The sequence below is a fragment of the Leiobunum rupestre genome, chromosome 9, assembly GCF_980474605.1.
Source record: "Leiobunum rupestre chromosome 9, qqLeiRupe1.1.hap1, whole genome shotgun sequence".
Lineage (NCBI taxonomy): Eukaryota > Metazoa > Arthropoda > Arachnida > Opiliones > Sclerosomatidae > Leiobunum > Leiobunum rupestre.
Window position 1 is genome coordinate 51969444 of NC_143392.1, and position 17369 is coordinate 51986812.

General features: G+C 33.7%; 1 protein-coding gene across 8 annotated transcripts in view; it reads right to left on the reverse strand.

Annotated features, from left to right (window-relative positions):
- Positions 1-334: 334 nt before the first annotated feature.
- Positions 335-17369, reverse strand: part of LOC149930877 (regulator of telomere elongation helicase 1 homolog) — a 41552-nt gene continuing 24517 nt past the window's right edge. The window contains exons 16-22 of one of the 8 annotated variants that reach the window (XM_090158596.1): positions 17221-17336; positions 16430-16567; positions 12738-12882; positions 11781-11867; positions 5488-5577; positions 5029-5129; positions 335-515 (exon numbers count right to left, since the gene is read on the reverse strand). In XM_090158596.1, coding sequence (XP_090014722.1) covers positions 411-515; positions 5029-5129; positions 5488-5577; positions 11781-11867; positions 12738-12882; positions 16430-16567; positions 17221-17336 — 782 coding nt within the window. In that variant the 3' untranslated portion in view covers positions 335-410. Of the gene's footprint in view, positions 516-5028; positions 5130-5487; positions 5578-11544; positions 11594-11780; positions 11868-12737; positions 12883-16402; positions 16568-17220; positions 17337-17369 lie in introns of all 8 variants that reach the window. The other 7 variants (XM_090158595.1, XM_090158594.1, XM_090158597.1 and 4 more) reach the window with 7 other exon arrangements.

Consider the following 17369-nt stretch of genomic DNA (forward strand, 5'->3'; position numbering starts at 1 on the left):
GCCTAGGGTGGTGGCTAGCTGATTATTATTATTATGATAAACTCTCCTGGAAACTGGAGATCGACAAATGTTATCAAAAAACTAACTGCAGACTAGGCATCCTTATATACATCAAATCAAATATATTGGTGAGTAAAAAAAACAGGTTTTATGGGCTTAGTCAAATATGACTTGTAAGCCCAGCTTGGTTGTTGCAGTTTAATATTATTACGTAATATTGTACTATTTTATCTAGTTATTTTCAACTCCCTCTAAACAATGTTTAGAATGATTTTTTTACCAATATATAAAAACAAATTCACGATTTAAACTATTCAATTTGCTACAATTTTTTTATTAAAAATAATTTATCAAGCCAGATATTAAAAAAATCTAAACATTTTAAAAACATTTATACAAAAAAATGGGTTTTATCCAATATTTTGAGAATTTATTGGAGCATATGAAAATGTGTGTATCCACTTTAAATGTCTTGACTTCACACATTTTAAACATAGTGGGCACTTCTTAGTTGTCTGAAAATAAAAAAAATAAACTAAGAAATATTTAATAATTTTTTAAAGTTAAGATTTTATTGAGAACTCAATATTAATTACCACTTTGTTGTCATGCATAAGTCAAAATACAAAATACTATGGTTCGTTTTCCCAGATTTGGGAAAAAAGATCTTTCTTGTAAAAAGTATTTGTTCTGTGAACCCCACTAATTTTATTCAAGATGGTATTTATATATACTTAGGTAGAATCACTATGTTGAGTCTAACATGACCTTTGACGCTTATAATGATAGTCTCTAGACAATGTTAAAACTAAAGCCCAAGGTAAAGCATAAGCTTTAACTAAATGTTAAATACGGAACAAAGTCACTGTTGGAATTACAACCCTTACCCAAAAATAAGTTGGATTTCAGTTTGTATACACATTATTAGTTGATATTAAGTAAGCTCAAGTTGTCAGCATATTTCAAGTTACTAGTTGAAGGGGTAATAAGTTGTTATTCAGTTGGTAGGAAAATACTTCTTTTGCTAAATTTGTAATTAGTTGGTTTTTAGTAGTCAGGAAGTTACATATTATTTTTAAGTTGGTTTTAAGTAGTTAAATGTAAACGTTGATTCTGGTTTAGTTGGAAATAAGTTGATTAATAAAGATGATTTAAGTTATTTTTTAGTAGGCATTTGTCCCAAATACAAACTGAAAACCAAGTTGAAATACAAGTTGTCGTAAGTGGTTTTTAGCCAACTTATTTTTTGGTAAGGGAAATGTCATGTCCTTTGTAGCCATGTTAGGTATGGAACCCATGAGACACCAAAGACCTTTATGAGTATGAACTCTGGAATGACATAGATGCACTATGGCTGAGAGTCAGGTCAAGCTTAGGCTTGAGACGGATGGTTAGAGGCAGACAAAGGAGTTTATGCCCCGGTCATCTAAGAGTAGTATCAGGGTGGTTTGGTTACAGGCCTACTTTTAGGGGTCACTGCCAACTAAATAGACATCTGCATCTGATTGGCATCAGTGGGAGTCCTATGTGCAGGGCATGCCTTGCAGAGGAGGAAACTTCCTCTCAATGTCCTTTGTGTCTGATTTATATGCGACTCAAAGGTTTGAGCATTTTGCTATGCACAGGCTGAAAACGAGCGAGCTTTCCAATATCAACGCGAAGCAAATCTCAAGCTTCATTTTGGAGACTGGACTTTTCCATGCCTAACAGCTGGGGCGAAGTGCTAGGTTGGGCTTGACCCAACCCCTTACTTAAAATAATAATAATTCACTATATTATGGTTTAGCGGAGCAGTTAGCACTTTTGCCTCGCCACAAATGAATTTGCTTTTGTGGTACTGGGTAAAAATTTGTGCATTCTTTCACCACCTGTTAAACAATTCGTTGAGTAATAGTATTTGTTGTAGTTATTGAAAGAACTTGATCAAGCATAAAATCAGCTCTCCCTTTCATTGTATTACACCCGATTTTATTTTAAAAAGTGAATAAGACAAGTGCTTAGATCATTTCACAAATCGTCGCACATTTAGTTACTTTAACCCTCATGCTATATTTAATGAACCATGAACATTACATTATTGTTGATTATGGTACATATGCAATTTTATTGTTTCATCCACATAAAAGATTTATTTTTTTAAGTCTTAATCAAGCCATGACATTGGCAACTCTGGGAGAATTTTGGTAACATTTTCTGAAGCTTATAAGAATATTTAAGAGCTAAAAATTCATCAAAAAACATTGAGATTTTGGCAATTCAGAATTCATCAGCGGCTGCTCTTTAATTCTGCCCCATAATATTAGTGGGTGTAGAAGGCGAAAATGTTCCCTTACCAAAAAATTAGTTGGATTTCAGTTTGTATTTAGTTTGTATACACATTATTACCCTTACCAAAAAATAAGTGGTCTAAGAACTATTTAAGTTGGTTTTAAGTTTGTATTTGAGACAAATACCAACTAAAAACCTACTTAAAAACAACTTAACACCAACTTAAAACCAACTAAAAACTTACTTAAAATGTTACTTAATAAAGACCACTTAAAGCCAACTTAAAACTTACTTAAAATATTACTTAATAAAGACCACTTAAAGCAACTTAAAATGTTACTTAATAAAGACCACTTAAAGCCAACTTAAAACCAACTTAAAAAATAATATGTAATTTTCTGACCACTAAAAACCAACTAAATACCAACTTAACTAGTTTACTGAAATATGCAGACCACTTAAAACCAACTTAATATCAACTTAAATGTGAATACCAACTAAAAACCAACTTATTTTTTGGTAAGGGTAGTTGATATTGAGTTGGTATTAAGTAGGCTCAAGTTGTCAGCATATTTCAAGTTACTATTAAAGGGGTAATAAGTTGTTATTCAGTTGGTAGGAAAATACTGCTTTTGCTAAGTTTATAATTAGTTGGTTTTTAGTAGTCAGGAAATAACATAATATTTTTAAGTTGGTTTTTAGATGTTTCCCTAGTAGGATTTAAGTTGCTTTTAAGTAGTTAAATGTAAATGTTAATTCTGGTTTAGTTGGAAATAAGTTGATTAATAAAGAGGATTAAGTTATTTTTAAGTAGACATTTGTCCCAAATACAAACTGAAAACCAAGTTGAATTACAAGTTGTCCTAAGTGGTTTTTAGCCAACTTATTTTTTGGTAAGGGTTAGCTGAGCTACTATTGAATACCAACGAAAAGCAAATTAAAGATGGCGTTGACTATGACCGTCAAGGATTAAAATAGCGTGAAATATGGCTAAATAATATATTTCAAGCAGTTTTGCAAACATCTAAATAATCATAACTCACAAAATAATTTATTATTATAGAAGAGCTTAGAAATTGATCGATAAAAGAGTTTTTCGCAAAAACTATGTATTGTGGAATTGCGAAATTTTCCGAGGGTATTCCATAACTCGTGTTTTTAAATTTTAGTTTTCAAAAAAATAGGGGTTTCAGCAAAAAATTATTTATCATTGGTAGGTTGCAGACAAAAATTTTCAATGAGAAAGTGAAAGAGTATAGACTCTAAAAGGTTAGAAAAAAACTTGGTTTGATTAAATTCCACCCATTTTTCACTGAAATATGAGTTAATGAAAAAAAAAACAAGTTGCTGAATTACTGTACGGGCGTTCCGATTACTTATATCTAGAAATAGCTAAAGCACATGGGTGTGCAGCTCCAAAATATAACGAGGCATACTTAACTTGAATTGATAATTTCAAATAATGATTTTATTTTGTAGTGGTACAGCTTAAAATACTAAATGGCAACATTTTTGAGAATAATCAAATCGTAAGTGAACAAACAGATGACATTAGGTCAAATGTTGTATTTTGGCAATTCTAAGTGGTTAATTCCATCAAAGAAACATTTTTGCCAATTTTAGATTAAAATGGAATAAAAAGCTATTGCCTCCTATGACCATCTGGTTTTTCCGTAACCTCATATTTCAGTGAAAACTAGTCAGATTTTAACCAAACCAAGTTTATTCTGATCTTTTAGCCTGCTCTTTCACTCTCTCATTGAAACTTTTTGTCTGCAACGTCCTACTGGTGAAAAATAATATACTTAAAAAAAAAGCACAATGCCCTGATTTTCATGAAAATTTAAAACTATTACTAGTCATCGAATACCCCTGAAAATTTCGTACTTCTACAATACAGTTTTGTCAATCAATTTCAAACACCCTGTAATTTATTAACTAAATCATTTTAAATGGATGCAAACTATTATATATTAGTGTGGAAATGAGGACTACTCGTTATAATTAAACCACGAGTTATTATTAAGCACATTCATTACACTATACAAATGAAATAAACCTAAATGAAAGACTAAGAATGACTTAGATCTAACCCTGACGTCTCTATATTTCTGCTTGAAAGAACGTGACAGCCGGTACGGCAGAGGTTGCGCCACTAGCGGATGGACGATACAAAACACAAACCTGAAGTTTTCACCAAGACGGGGCATTATAAATATCTTAAATGTATAAAACGCTGGACTTCCTAAATATGCGATGGTTTTTTAAGGGAAGCAACCAGTAAAAAGTGAAATAGGGTGCGTGGTATAGACTCTCGTGTAGTAAGGTCTGTCCAGGGTCACTCAAGTTAAGGGGCTATGGATAAACATTAAGATGAACAGCTGAAAATAGTTAATAGAATAAATTTTGAATAATGCAATATATTTGTTTCCATTTTTTTTAAATAATAAAGGAAGTTAGGAGTTTACAAAGCAATTGAAAAATGGTTATGAGCATAGAAAGTTTTAAACAAGTTAATGAACCAAAATTTTCTAATAAAAATTTTCAAGTGGCATTTTCCTTGTTATGACACTTCCTACATGCGCTTCTTTGCACAGCCTCAAGAGGGAGTGTACGTTAATTCCTCTCTAAATTTGTGAAGAGACCGCAAACTTAAATGAATAGGAGGATGCATAAGGAAATGCTGCTTACATTATGACTATCACTATTCAATAACTTTGGTACATTAACTAATTCTGCGGCCTTAAAGAAATTTATAACCTTTAGTATAGTCTTCCAACATCCTGTACAACAAACATGAGAGCACACTTGTGACCTTATTCCATTTTTTATTAACTGCTTGCAAAAAGGGCAATGCGCTCCTACACAATACAAATTAATTCAAGTTAAAAAATAATTATTTAAAAACTGACTAAACAAGGTTTATTCAACTTGACTGCTTTATTATTATTATGCACTGTATATGTAAATAAAGTCGATTATTTTCTCTTTTAAACCCCAACCTGGTTTTGTTTTTTTCTCTGCCTGACACTAACTAAAATCTCACCCATACGTAGTATCCCACTAGGTCATTAAAAATCAAGAGATACTAAAAGCAAAAACACTGTCATGTGCTGTTTAAGTTGTTAAAGGCATTTGCTTTAACTTTATTTTTTCAGGTTGAAATAGCTTAATTATATTTTGTTAATGTAGCACCTGCAAAAGTCAAACTTAACATACCAGAGTTTGCAACGCATTCTCTAACAAAGTTTATCTTTGACTTTTGATAATCTGCTTTCAATACACTGGCAGCACTACTTGTTTCTAAAACTTGGAAATTAAAAAAAAATAACTTTGCTACATCACTGTAATAAAGAAACGTAAAATTTAGAGGGGTTCGACACTAAAATTTGCGCACGGGATTTTGAACCAAGTTTTGGAAATCTCAAAATCAGCTGTCAGAGTACAGTTATATTGTTGATTTCTGATATTTTAGGCTATTTTCTAGATTTAGAAACTGATTTTTAACTGGATTTCAGGATTTATATGTTGATTTCAAGATCTTTAAAATCCTTCAATTAAAAAGTGTATGGGATTTATACGAACGTCATGCTCCTCAGAGGATTTCAATCTCTAACATTATTTTAAACAGGCCAGCTCAAAAGTGAAAAACCTCACTTCTTCATGCAAATTTATTTATTTTCATTAAATGGAAAATGTGGAGTGGAGGAGTGGTTAGCACTTTCGCCTCGGAACAAAAGAAGCTGGGTTAATCTGAGCTAAATAAAATTAACAATCAGCTACGCTAATACCCAAGGCACCACCTTAGCCCTAAGTCATCAAGCGACTTTTAAAGCCATCAATCCAGGTGGCCGGGTTACAATGCGTAGGAAGGTGGTGGCAAGCCCTTCATGCCACGGGAGTGAAAACTCAAATCAACTCCTCTATCTTTGTTGGTTTCAGGGATTTATTTCGCTTTCCATTTTATCTCGAGGTTTATGGTAATAGCAGTTTGCTTGTGTGGTACGTAGTGCTTGCCACCACCCTCCTATGCACCCAGCCACCTGTTTAAAGGCATTAAAAGACGCTAAAAGACTTGGGTATTAGCCTGATTATAATTATTTATTAGTGATAAATTTATCATTTAAAAATGTTCAAAATATAATTTGACTAAAAATTGCAAAAAAGGGGTGAAGTGAACTACAGCGGCCTCATTGAATTTTATATTAATTTTGGTTGCGCCTGATAGACCTTGTCACGTAGATGCCGAGGGTATTTTTTATTTTGGCCGCAAATGATTATTTAATTTTTTAATGAAATTTTAAAAAAATTCTCATTTTTGGGCATTTTCACGTGTTTCGTTGTACTTATTTCCGTCATGTGTTCGCCGACACCACAGTTTCGGTGTCCTAATAATTTCCACGTTATATTCCCGTACTTTATAAAATCAATTAAAGTTTTGTTAATTTTCTAGGTTTTTTGTATTTTTGGGCCACAAAGTGATATTCCCGTACTTTATAAAACCAATTACAGGTTTTTTTTTCATTTTCTCGGTGTTTTGTATTTTTGGGCCACAAATGCTTTTTTCTGGTTGATATTAAAAGTAGATACTTGATGCGTAAGGCTTGGTACTGTCCTCTAGGTCTCGTTAGAGATGGCCCATCGCCTTATTTAGTATGGGGTTGGGGAGGCGCCGCGCGCCCCCAGCGTTGAAATTTTTTTTTGGTGGAGAATGTAGCACTTGACGCTTAGATTACGAAACTAATTTTTTTTGGTGGCAAATGATTATTTTTTTAATTGAAGGAAAAGTTTGGTTCCAAGTTTTCTAGAGTTAAAACTATAATTTTTTAACGCACCTTAATAATTAGTTATAAATTAAATTAAATTCATTAACGCTGTAATCTGGGTGCCGCCGTTACCGATTTAAAAAAAAATTATCGATCAGTCGCCGAAGACACCACGCACGAAACTATAGAATAGAGATAAAAGCACGCTTACCGTTGTACATGCTGTATTTTCAATGTGATTCTCTCTGTGGTCACATGACTCACAGACTCCTCAATTGTTGGCGGGAGATTGTTTAAGACTGTCCAATAAAAATACTAGATTATAAAACGTCTGCTGTGTTTCTTAAGCCTAGGACTAACAGTCTCTAATTTTTTGCAATTATATTTCATAAATCGGAAATGCTTCGTGTAAATCTCTATGAAGTGGAACCGGAATATACAGAAGAAGAACTGAGGGAAATATAAAATCAACAAATAAATGAGATGTTAAAAGGAACCACCTATGGACTGCATTGTAAAGGATGATAAAATTGGCGAATAAGTAGATAAGTCCATAATGAAAAGGGATAATAAAGAAGAAATTTAAAAACTTACTAATAGCTCGTACCGATAGGTCTTCGAGCAGACAGAAACGCGATTTGGTCCACTTTTCGCGTTTTTGTCTGCTCAAAGACCTATCGGTACGAGCTATTAGTAAGTTTTTAAATTTCTTCAAATTTGTTTAGGGTTTAGCTTTATTACCCCTTTTCATTATGGACTTATCTACTTATTCGCCAGTTTTATCATCCTAAAGAAATGAGATAGTTGGTAATGCCCAAATTAAAATCAATTTAGAGGAAATCAAAAAACTGCACTTGTGGGAAATGTGTCCCTGAATGGGTTGGCCTAAGAGATATTTAGGTTGGAAGAATGCAAGGAGAGGGTTCATCTGTTGCAAACAAATTGAGAAGATTATTGAGTACTAAAATTAATCTGATGGAGATGAACCAGCTCAGTGTGTAACTAATGACATTGATTATAAGTTTGTGCCAATGAAAGCGTGCTTTGAGAACCACTTATAGGAGCTATTTGCACGCTCGTCAAAGACAATTACCTGAAAATTTTACAAACAGGTAGGTAATTTTACATGTAACTTTAACTAATTATATTTTATATTTTAGAACATATCGTTATACAGCTTATCGAACGTATACGCATCTCATTTTTCAGAAGCTGGAGAGAGGTATTCAACGCTGTCCCACTTTGCACAATTCTTGAAATACGAAAAAACTTTCCTGAAGATTGCAGCCGCCGGAAGTTTCACCCTAGTTTCCATCAGCCTAGGCCTAAGCAAATGGTAAGGTTTCTTACCATTGACAGCTTGAAATTCCTATTTCCTATGAGACCAGAACCATCTCTTTATACACATTCTTATTTATCTATCATTCTTTTAATGTTCCTACTAATTATTTATTGGCATAGGCTTAAAATTGAACTGAGCTTAGTTAACTTAACTTTAGCAGTCGACGTTAGTGACGTCATGGACGGCTTGTTTTAGGTAGACGTCACTTAGAGCACGTCTCTCATGACGTCGTTAAATTATCTTTTTTACTCCTTTTGGCTGTATGCCCATAGTGGCTGTATATAAAGGGAGGTTAGCTACGATTGATAGTGATGATGCTGTTGGAGTAGGTTGATTAGGTAGTTCTTGGGATATATTATTATTTAGTTGCAAATATCAGTGTATTTTGTAATGTTATGTTCAATTATTATATGTTAGAAAGAGCTGGTGTATTTTTAACTTGTCATTACCTCGCCATTCTTCACTCTTACGGAGGAAGTCAGTAATTATTACTTTATAGTAGTGCTATGCTATGTCGGCTGCACATTGGTACCTACGGGTATGATGTTTTGTGTTTTTTTTACTCTTTCAAGTTAAACTATTATTGTACTTCATTGAAGAATTGTTACTTTCTAATGTTTTGGTTATTAATATTGTTATAACTACCTAAATCGCCTCAAATAAATAATGATTGGAACTAATTTGGTGTTTTCGTAAATTGTAATGCTCTCTCACTCTAACGCACTAACAAGGTTAGGGAACAATCGAACTAGGTTGTAACTGGGGAAAATATATCAGTTACAAGATGATGTAAATGCATATACAACCTACGAACCTGGAGTGGAAATAAAGAGTTTTAGGGCTATTTAATAAGTTTTATACGCTACCAATATTTTTCTGATATTATGATGATGATTTATAACATATTGTGATTCTGAATATCTATTTAATCACTACTAGATTGTGATAGAAAATAACCCATAACTCTAATCCACCTTCTGAAAAATGAGATGCGTATACGTTCGATAAGCTGTATAACGATATGTTCTAAAATATAAAATATAATTAGTTAAAGTTACATGTAAAATTACCTACCTGTTTGTAAAATTTTCAGGTAATTGTCTTTGACGAGCGTGCAAATAGCTCCTATAAGTGGTTCTCAAAGCACGCTTTCATTGGCACAAACTTATAATCAATGTCATTAGTTACACACTGAGCTGGTTCATCTCCATCAGATTAATTTTAGTACTCAATAATCTTCTCAATTTGTTTGCAACAGATGAACCCTCTCCTTACATTCTTCCAACCTAAATATCTCTTAGGCCAACCCATTCAGGGACACATTTCCCACAAGTGCAGTTTTTTGATTTCCTCTAAATTGATTTGAATTTGGGCATTACCAACTATCTCATTTCTTTGTTGATTTTCTATTTCCCTGAGTTCTTCTTCTGTATATTCATTCCGGTTCCACTTCATAGTTTTACACGAAACATTTCAGATTTATGAAATATAATTGCAAAAAATTAGAGACTGTTAGTCCTAGGCTTAAGAGACGTTTTATAATCTAGTATTTTTATTGGACAGTCTAAACTTCTTAAAAATATCCCGCCAACAATTGAAGAGTGTAAGTCATGTGACCACAAAGAGAGAATCACGTTGAAAATACAGCATGTACAACGGTAAGCGTGCTTTTATCTCTATTTGGATAGAACAAGAGAAGGTTAGGCTCTATAGTTTCGTGCGTGGTGTCTTCGGTAACTGATCGATATTTTTTTTTAAATCGGTAATGGCGGCACCCAGATTTCAGTGTTAATGAATTTCATTTAATTTATAACTAATTATTAAAGTTCGTTAAAAAAATTTCTTCACTTGTATTTTCTTCTTAAGAGTGTAAATCATACCCTTACCAAAAAAATAAGTTGGATTTCAGTTTGTATTTAGTTTGTATACTCATTATTAGTTGATATTAACTTGGTATTAAGTAAGCTCAAGTTGTCAGCATATTTCAAGTTACTAGTTGAAGGGGTAATGAGTTGATATTCAGTTGGTAGGAAAATACTTCTTTTGCTAAGTTTGTAATTAGTTGGTTTAGTTAGTCAGGAAGTTACATATTATTTTTAAGTTGGTTTTAAGTAGTTAAATGTAAATGTCGATTCTGGTTTAATTGGAAATAAGTTGATTAATAAAGACGATTTAAGTTATTTTTTAGTAGGCATTTGTCCCAAATACCAACTGAAAACCAAGTTGAATTACAAGTTGTCGTAAGTGGTTTTTAGCCAACTTATATTTTGGTAAGGGTAGTTTTAGCGCTAGAAAACTTGGAACCAAACTTTTCCTTTAACTTGATTTTAAAAAAGTAGTAATTTTAGGGGATTACCGTGTTTTTTTGGCGGAGAATGTAGCACTTGACGCGTAGATTACGAATTAATTTTTTTGGGCCGCAAATAATTTTTAATTAACTTAATTTTAAAAAAGTAGTAATTTTAGGGGATTAGTAACATTTTTCTTAAAAATAGTTCCGTCGTGCATTCACCGACACCACTTATTAGGCGCGCACCAGCCCCATTCTGAGCATTGACGGTGGGCCTTCTGTAATCGTACCAACTTAAATAGTAACAAAAATGAGAACAGGTCTAAGCATACTTTAAAATTTCCCGTATTTGCGCCTGACAGCGCCGCGCACTCCCTTCGCTCAAGTGCTGGGGGCGCGCGGTGCCGCCCCAGCCCCATGCTAAAAAAAGCGATGGGCCATCTATAACGAGACCTAGAGGACAGTAAAAAGCCTTACGCATCAAGTATTTAATTTTAAATTATCAACAACAACCAAAAACGTGAAAACGCCCAAAAAAGTGCAAGCTTTACGCTTAAATTAAAACCTGAAATAAGCGTTTGTGGCCAAAAAATATATAACACCTAGAAAATGATCAAAAACTTTAATTTATTTTATAAACTACCGGAATATCACGTGGAAAATATTAGGACACCGATTGAACACACGACGGAAATAAGTATAACGAAACACTTGAAAATGCCTTGCTAAAATGTTAAATTTTTTAAATTAAATTAAAAAATTAAATAATAATTTGCAACAAAAATAAAAAAAATACCCTCGGCATCTACGTGACAAGGTCTATCAGGCGCAAACAAAATGAATACAAAATTCAATGAGGTCGCTGTAGATCACTTCACCCAAGATGGGATGCAAGTCCTCTGACTATGAATTCTGAAGAGGATATTTCTAGTGTAGTAATAAAATAATTTTTAATGAGGATATCTGTCTTAGCATGGCTCTTAAACATAGTGTCCTCACTAATTAATTTAATTTAAAAAACATTGTGATGTAATTCTGAAGCATATTTAGGAGTGGTTATGTTACATAAGCTAAAATTAAAGTAATCTCAGTATCTAAAATACCAAATACTGACCATTTGCGTGCACTTCTTCAAATGGAAAATCTTTAACTGCCTCCAAATATGCTTTTCTCATCCCCGTTGGCAAAAGTACTATCACAGCTGGAAAATAAATTAATAATCAAACAAGTATTGTTGCCTTCTTGTTATAATGTAGTTCTCTTAAGTCACTTCCCTCTTACTCTTACAAGTCTATTCAGCAAATGATAGAGTTGCAAGGGATTTTTTATATTTAAGGAACACACAAGAACAGATGCGCACTGTCCAGATGGGGAGGAGGGCAAATTTATACCAAGTGGTTTGAATAGTGATTTGAATTGTTGCCAAATCAAAATTTTAATGATGTTTCTGGAGTCCATTAACGATCCAACAGCATTCCCCCCTCCACTTAAAAAATCCACTAAGTTCTAAGCACGTCACCGTTGGCTAGAGTTGGAAAAAATTGGGGCCATGATTGCATCATGACCACCTGACTAAAATGGCAGCAGTTCTCCCCTACTTGAGATGACTATAGTAAAGGTTGAAAATTACACAGCTCAAAAGGTTGATCATTTTCGCACGCAACAACTGGAGCCTTTTAATTTATTTAAAATGGCGGGCAAACGGATTCTCAGATTTGTGCCAGAGATTGGACTTTAAGTCTTAAGGTCTGGGGTTGCACAATGGACCTGTGGTCGAAGTGGGAATATTTTGGCCCATTTTCCCTTTCAATAATAATAATAATAATAATAATAATAAAGGGCTTCTTATGAAAAGTTTTCATCATGGTGGTTTGCATCCGGTTAAAGACCATTTAGAGTAAATATTATAATTAACACCCCTTTAAAATTGGAACCATTTCTTTAAGTCATTGGTTCTTGAGATGAACCATGAGTTGAAGGTCATCTGACTTTACAAATTCTAAAGACCCCTACCAGATGATACTCTACCATGAGTTTAGCTAAATGTGTAAACAGTAGCCAGAATACTTACAATTGAAAATTTCCTTTTTGTCATTCATGCTAGTTGTCAAATTAATAAGTTCTTTGACAAAGATATCAACATCATGCTTGCTTATCGCTTCTTTAATTGAAGTTTGTAGTCTCAGTTGTCCTTCCTTACCGTGAAATTCTTTAACCTAGAAAGGTATATTTGCTTCCAGGTAAACAAAACTTTCAAACATTGGAATTAATTCATAAAATTTTCAGTAATAATGCCAATAAGTAATAAATATTTCAACATTTTAAGTTTATTTTTTTGGCAAATTCACTAATAAATTAGGTGCTTTTAAAATAAATAAAATTTCAATTAAAAATAATAAGAAAAATAATAGAACACAAAAAGTTAAAACGCCGTAGACATAATATAAACGGCGAATTCTTCCAAACTTGGCACGAATAGGTATGGGCGCCCCCGTGTGAGAGGAATAGGTACAATGGGGAAATGGGGAAACAGAGTTTTAAGACTGTAGTACCCCATTCAAAACAAACTAGTCTGTATTAAGAACAAAGTTAATGGGCTACAAGTAATACACTATCCCAACTTTGGTTTCAATAATTAGACTATACATAAGAACAATAATATTTCTTTTGGTTAAAAGCAAACCAAGCCTATAAAAATATCACCTTTAGTGACATCTGTAACATATGGTGGGGTGGCGGAGTTGTTAGCACTTTCGCAAGAGGAGCCAGGTGTGAAAACTCTGAACAACTCCTTCTGCATTGAGTTAGCAAGTTCTCTCCCCACTGGTTTAAGGGTTTTCACCTTCCATTAAAACTTGTAGGGATTAACGGTAATAGTTAGTTACGAGGCACCGCCGAGATCTTTTCTTGTTTGGTGGGTGGTGATTCGGAGTTTTTTTTTTCTCTTCACTTTGAGGACCTATGGCTATTGCTTGTTTTTAGGTTAAGTTTTATTGGGGTTATTTACTTTTAGTTTGGGAGATTTTTCCTCAGCCAGGGCTTAATACGCATAATCCATTTCTTCCATCCTTGTCTTCGGGAGGGCCTGTATCTTCGGAGGGTTTGGGTCTATTAAGGAGTTTGACACCGTGATTGTGAATCTGGAGACCGATCAACGATTGATTTACCTCTTGTATTCCATGAGTTTACTTTGTACACGCGTTAATCGGCTGGTTGGATGAAGAGTTTTTGAAAGATAATTATTTGGTGAAAGAGGTTTTTTAATTCGGTTCCACTAACGGAACTCAACGGTCAAACCTTGACCCCTCGTACCCCTACATGCATGGCTTGCCACCACCCTCCCACGCATTGTAACCCGGCCACCTGAATTAATGGCTTTAAAAGTCGCTTGATGACTTAGGCCTATGGTGGTGCCTTGGGTATTAGCCTAGCTGATATATAAAACTCACACATTATTTTACTTACATGAAATTAATTTTTAATGTGAGATCGTTTACTTTTAGATCTTATAATTATGTAATACTTTGTACCACTAAAAGATGACGCCACCAACGGCTATAAAGTTTGGCAGAAGAAATCACAGTTTTCATTATGTCTATGGCAGTGTTCAACTTGTAGGGTTATATTTTTGTATTACGGTACTTGGTAAGATAATTTCCTTACAATTGGCATTATTATAGAAACTATGGAACATTTTCAAAAGTACATATGAGTTACGATTTAAAAAAATTCAATTTAAATCAGACATTCTGTGAAACCAAATAAATTTTCAAAATACCAAATAGCATTTGACCTATCAATTATTTATTAAATTTGGCATGCTTCATTCTAAAATAATTATATACATGTTGACTTTTTTGTTTGTATAGTTTAATACCGTAGTAAGTAATTATAGCCTAACCAGATTGGGGTTTTAAAAAATTTGATCCATCTGTGATCCATTTTCTAGTAAAAGAATCCAGGCAGTCCTTAACCAATTCCATTTCAATCTGTTCGATATTGTAAGAAAATCTAGAATATTATAAATCAGAAAAATGATTCATATTTAATCTAAGTAACACTGATCAATGCATGAAACAGGATTGAGCAGATGACCATGGATAAAGGTCATTAGGGTTAATAGGTGCTATCTAGTGGCTAACAAGATACTTTCGAATATGTCAACCTAATTTGAGGGTAAGATAAGATGTAGGTGCTAATGGTATGCTTAACCGATGCTCCCTAGTTCTAGTATATAAGTTATTAAGCCTTATCAACAGCCTGTATATAATGTAAATGCTACAACATAATAACCTTTAATGATTTGAAATCACCTTGGAGTATTTATTGTTATGTGACATAACAATTGGTAGCAGAGCGTGATTGGCCAAGGTGAAGTAGTAGTTTGGAACGAGTCATTAAACATTGAAGAATTTGACTCATGCTTAAAAAATGGCAAGTAGTCGACTTAATTATATTGGGCCATATTTTTGAAAACCAGCAGGACATTACAGCTTCAGCGTTATAAATCTGTTATAATAGGTGAAACTAAAAAGTTGATAGGGAATGAATAAATGGGACTCACGTGACTAATTAACATGAAATGGTCTTTCGATAAAATATGATGATTATGTTAGTTTCATCTGGTGCACATTTTTTCTTTCAGGGAGCAAGTACGGAAATGCGCTAGCATCTCGGTGTAGTAGAGCAACTATCACACTTATTTTTCTGATCAATTATAACTGGTTGGGTAAGACAAAAAGAGCATTATAGGTTCGTTTATGAAGTCAGCTAGACTTATATCCAAGGCACCACCTTAAAAGCTAGCGACTTTTAATGCCTTTAAATCTGGTGGCTGTGTTACTAGGCATAGGAGAGTGGTGTCAAGCCCTTCACAGCCTGTGAACCAAAAGCTCCCTACACTAACTATTAACGTTAGGCTCTCAATCAGTTTAGGATTTCTTCTAAACTGGTTTATAGCAGTCTTAATCTCCTCTCGGAGCTAGGCACCAACAATAAAGTTCAGCTCTATTCGGTTCTATGGTAATGAGAAGGCTGATGTCTTGGTTAAGAAGGGGGCAGAGGCTGGGTTCTTTCTATCCCGTCTAACATAGTGCGCAAGCTAAAGAGTATCTCGAGCCCCTCTAGGCAGAGAGCAAAAGAGTTGCTCTTGCTCTCCAAGTCAGGTTGATCATTGGCTTACTAACAGGCCACTGAATACTTGACAGACATCTTTACTTGATTGTAATCAATGACAGTCCAGTCTGTAGGGCTCATGTACTTTGTAGGTGCGATTATTATGCAGCCCAAAGGTTCAAGCATCTTGGAATGCATCAGCTGGAAACCTCTGATTTCTATAATATGCCAACCAAGCGGATTTTCCATTTTGTTTCGGATATTGGGCTTTGTAAGTCATAAGGTCTGGGGTTGCACAATGGACAACTGGTCGAAGGGTGCGAATGGGCATATCTCTTGCCCTTCTCCCTACTCAAAAATAAAAAAAATATTAACCTCAACAAGTTTTTATGGAAAGGGGAAACTGAAATTAGTGCGGAGAGAACTGCCATGCAAACTCAACACAGGATCTGGCATTCAAAATAATTTTATCTGTCCATTCCAATCATCACACTGTTCAGTGCAGTTCAAAGTAAAAATCCGACGAATCCCGTTAATAGATCAGATATTGATTAATAACCCTATGAATTATCCCCAATCCAGTCAGGCTCAGGTGTAATTTGGATAAAAGATTTTACACACTTTTTGAGTGAACTTTTTAATACTAGCCCGTTTCTCTTCTAGTAGTTTTTCCTTTTCTTCTTCTGATATCATTTTTGGTTTAGTTGCATCACTTTTGTTACCAAATATATTAACAGGTGCTACAGCAATTTTCCTTTTCTTTGTGAATTTTTGGTCATTCATATCCTGTATAAATATCATTAAAAACCAAATTAATAAATTAAATAATTATCAATAATATTACATGTAAGAAGAGAACCATAAATTTTTCTTTAGTGCACATGGATCATTTCCATGCAAATTTGATTTGATGAAAATTTACTTATTTTTAATCTTTTCCTACAAATACAGTACAGGGTTCATACAAAATTTCCGGAAATAAATTCCCTGACATTTCCAGGTTTTCCCTGACCATTTTTGTAGAATAAATGAACAGTTTGAGGTAAGAATTATTAAAACTATTTTCTTTAAAAAATTTGTTATTTTTTTGGGGTCATTTTAAATTTCCATTACTTTTAGGTACCATTTTCAAATTCCTTGACTTTTCCTTGATATTTTGGAAAATTTTTCAAATTCCCTAACTTTTTGGATACCTTTCAAAATTGCCTGACCTCTTGGAAATCTTTACAAATTCCCCGACTTTTCCAGGTCATGTACGAACCCTGCAGTAGCTTAGGAAACAAGATTCCTGAAAATTTGGAAAGGGTTCCACTTTTCAACTTCAACACCACCTCTAAAAATTTAATAACTCTGACATAAGATCATAATACCTGGAGTAATACTATTCACTTTTAGTTAATTCCTCACGGTTCTGTACTTACAACAAAGTTAATTTTTACCTCTGAAACTTCATTCCTTTTGAGTTTAAATGGTTCAATTGATGACAAACCTGGCTTTGAATATCTCTCATCGACAGCAATTTCATCAAATATACTGGTTTTCTTTGGTTTTGACTCTGTTACCAAAATGAGCGTTTAAGTTAATAATA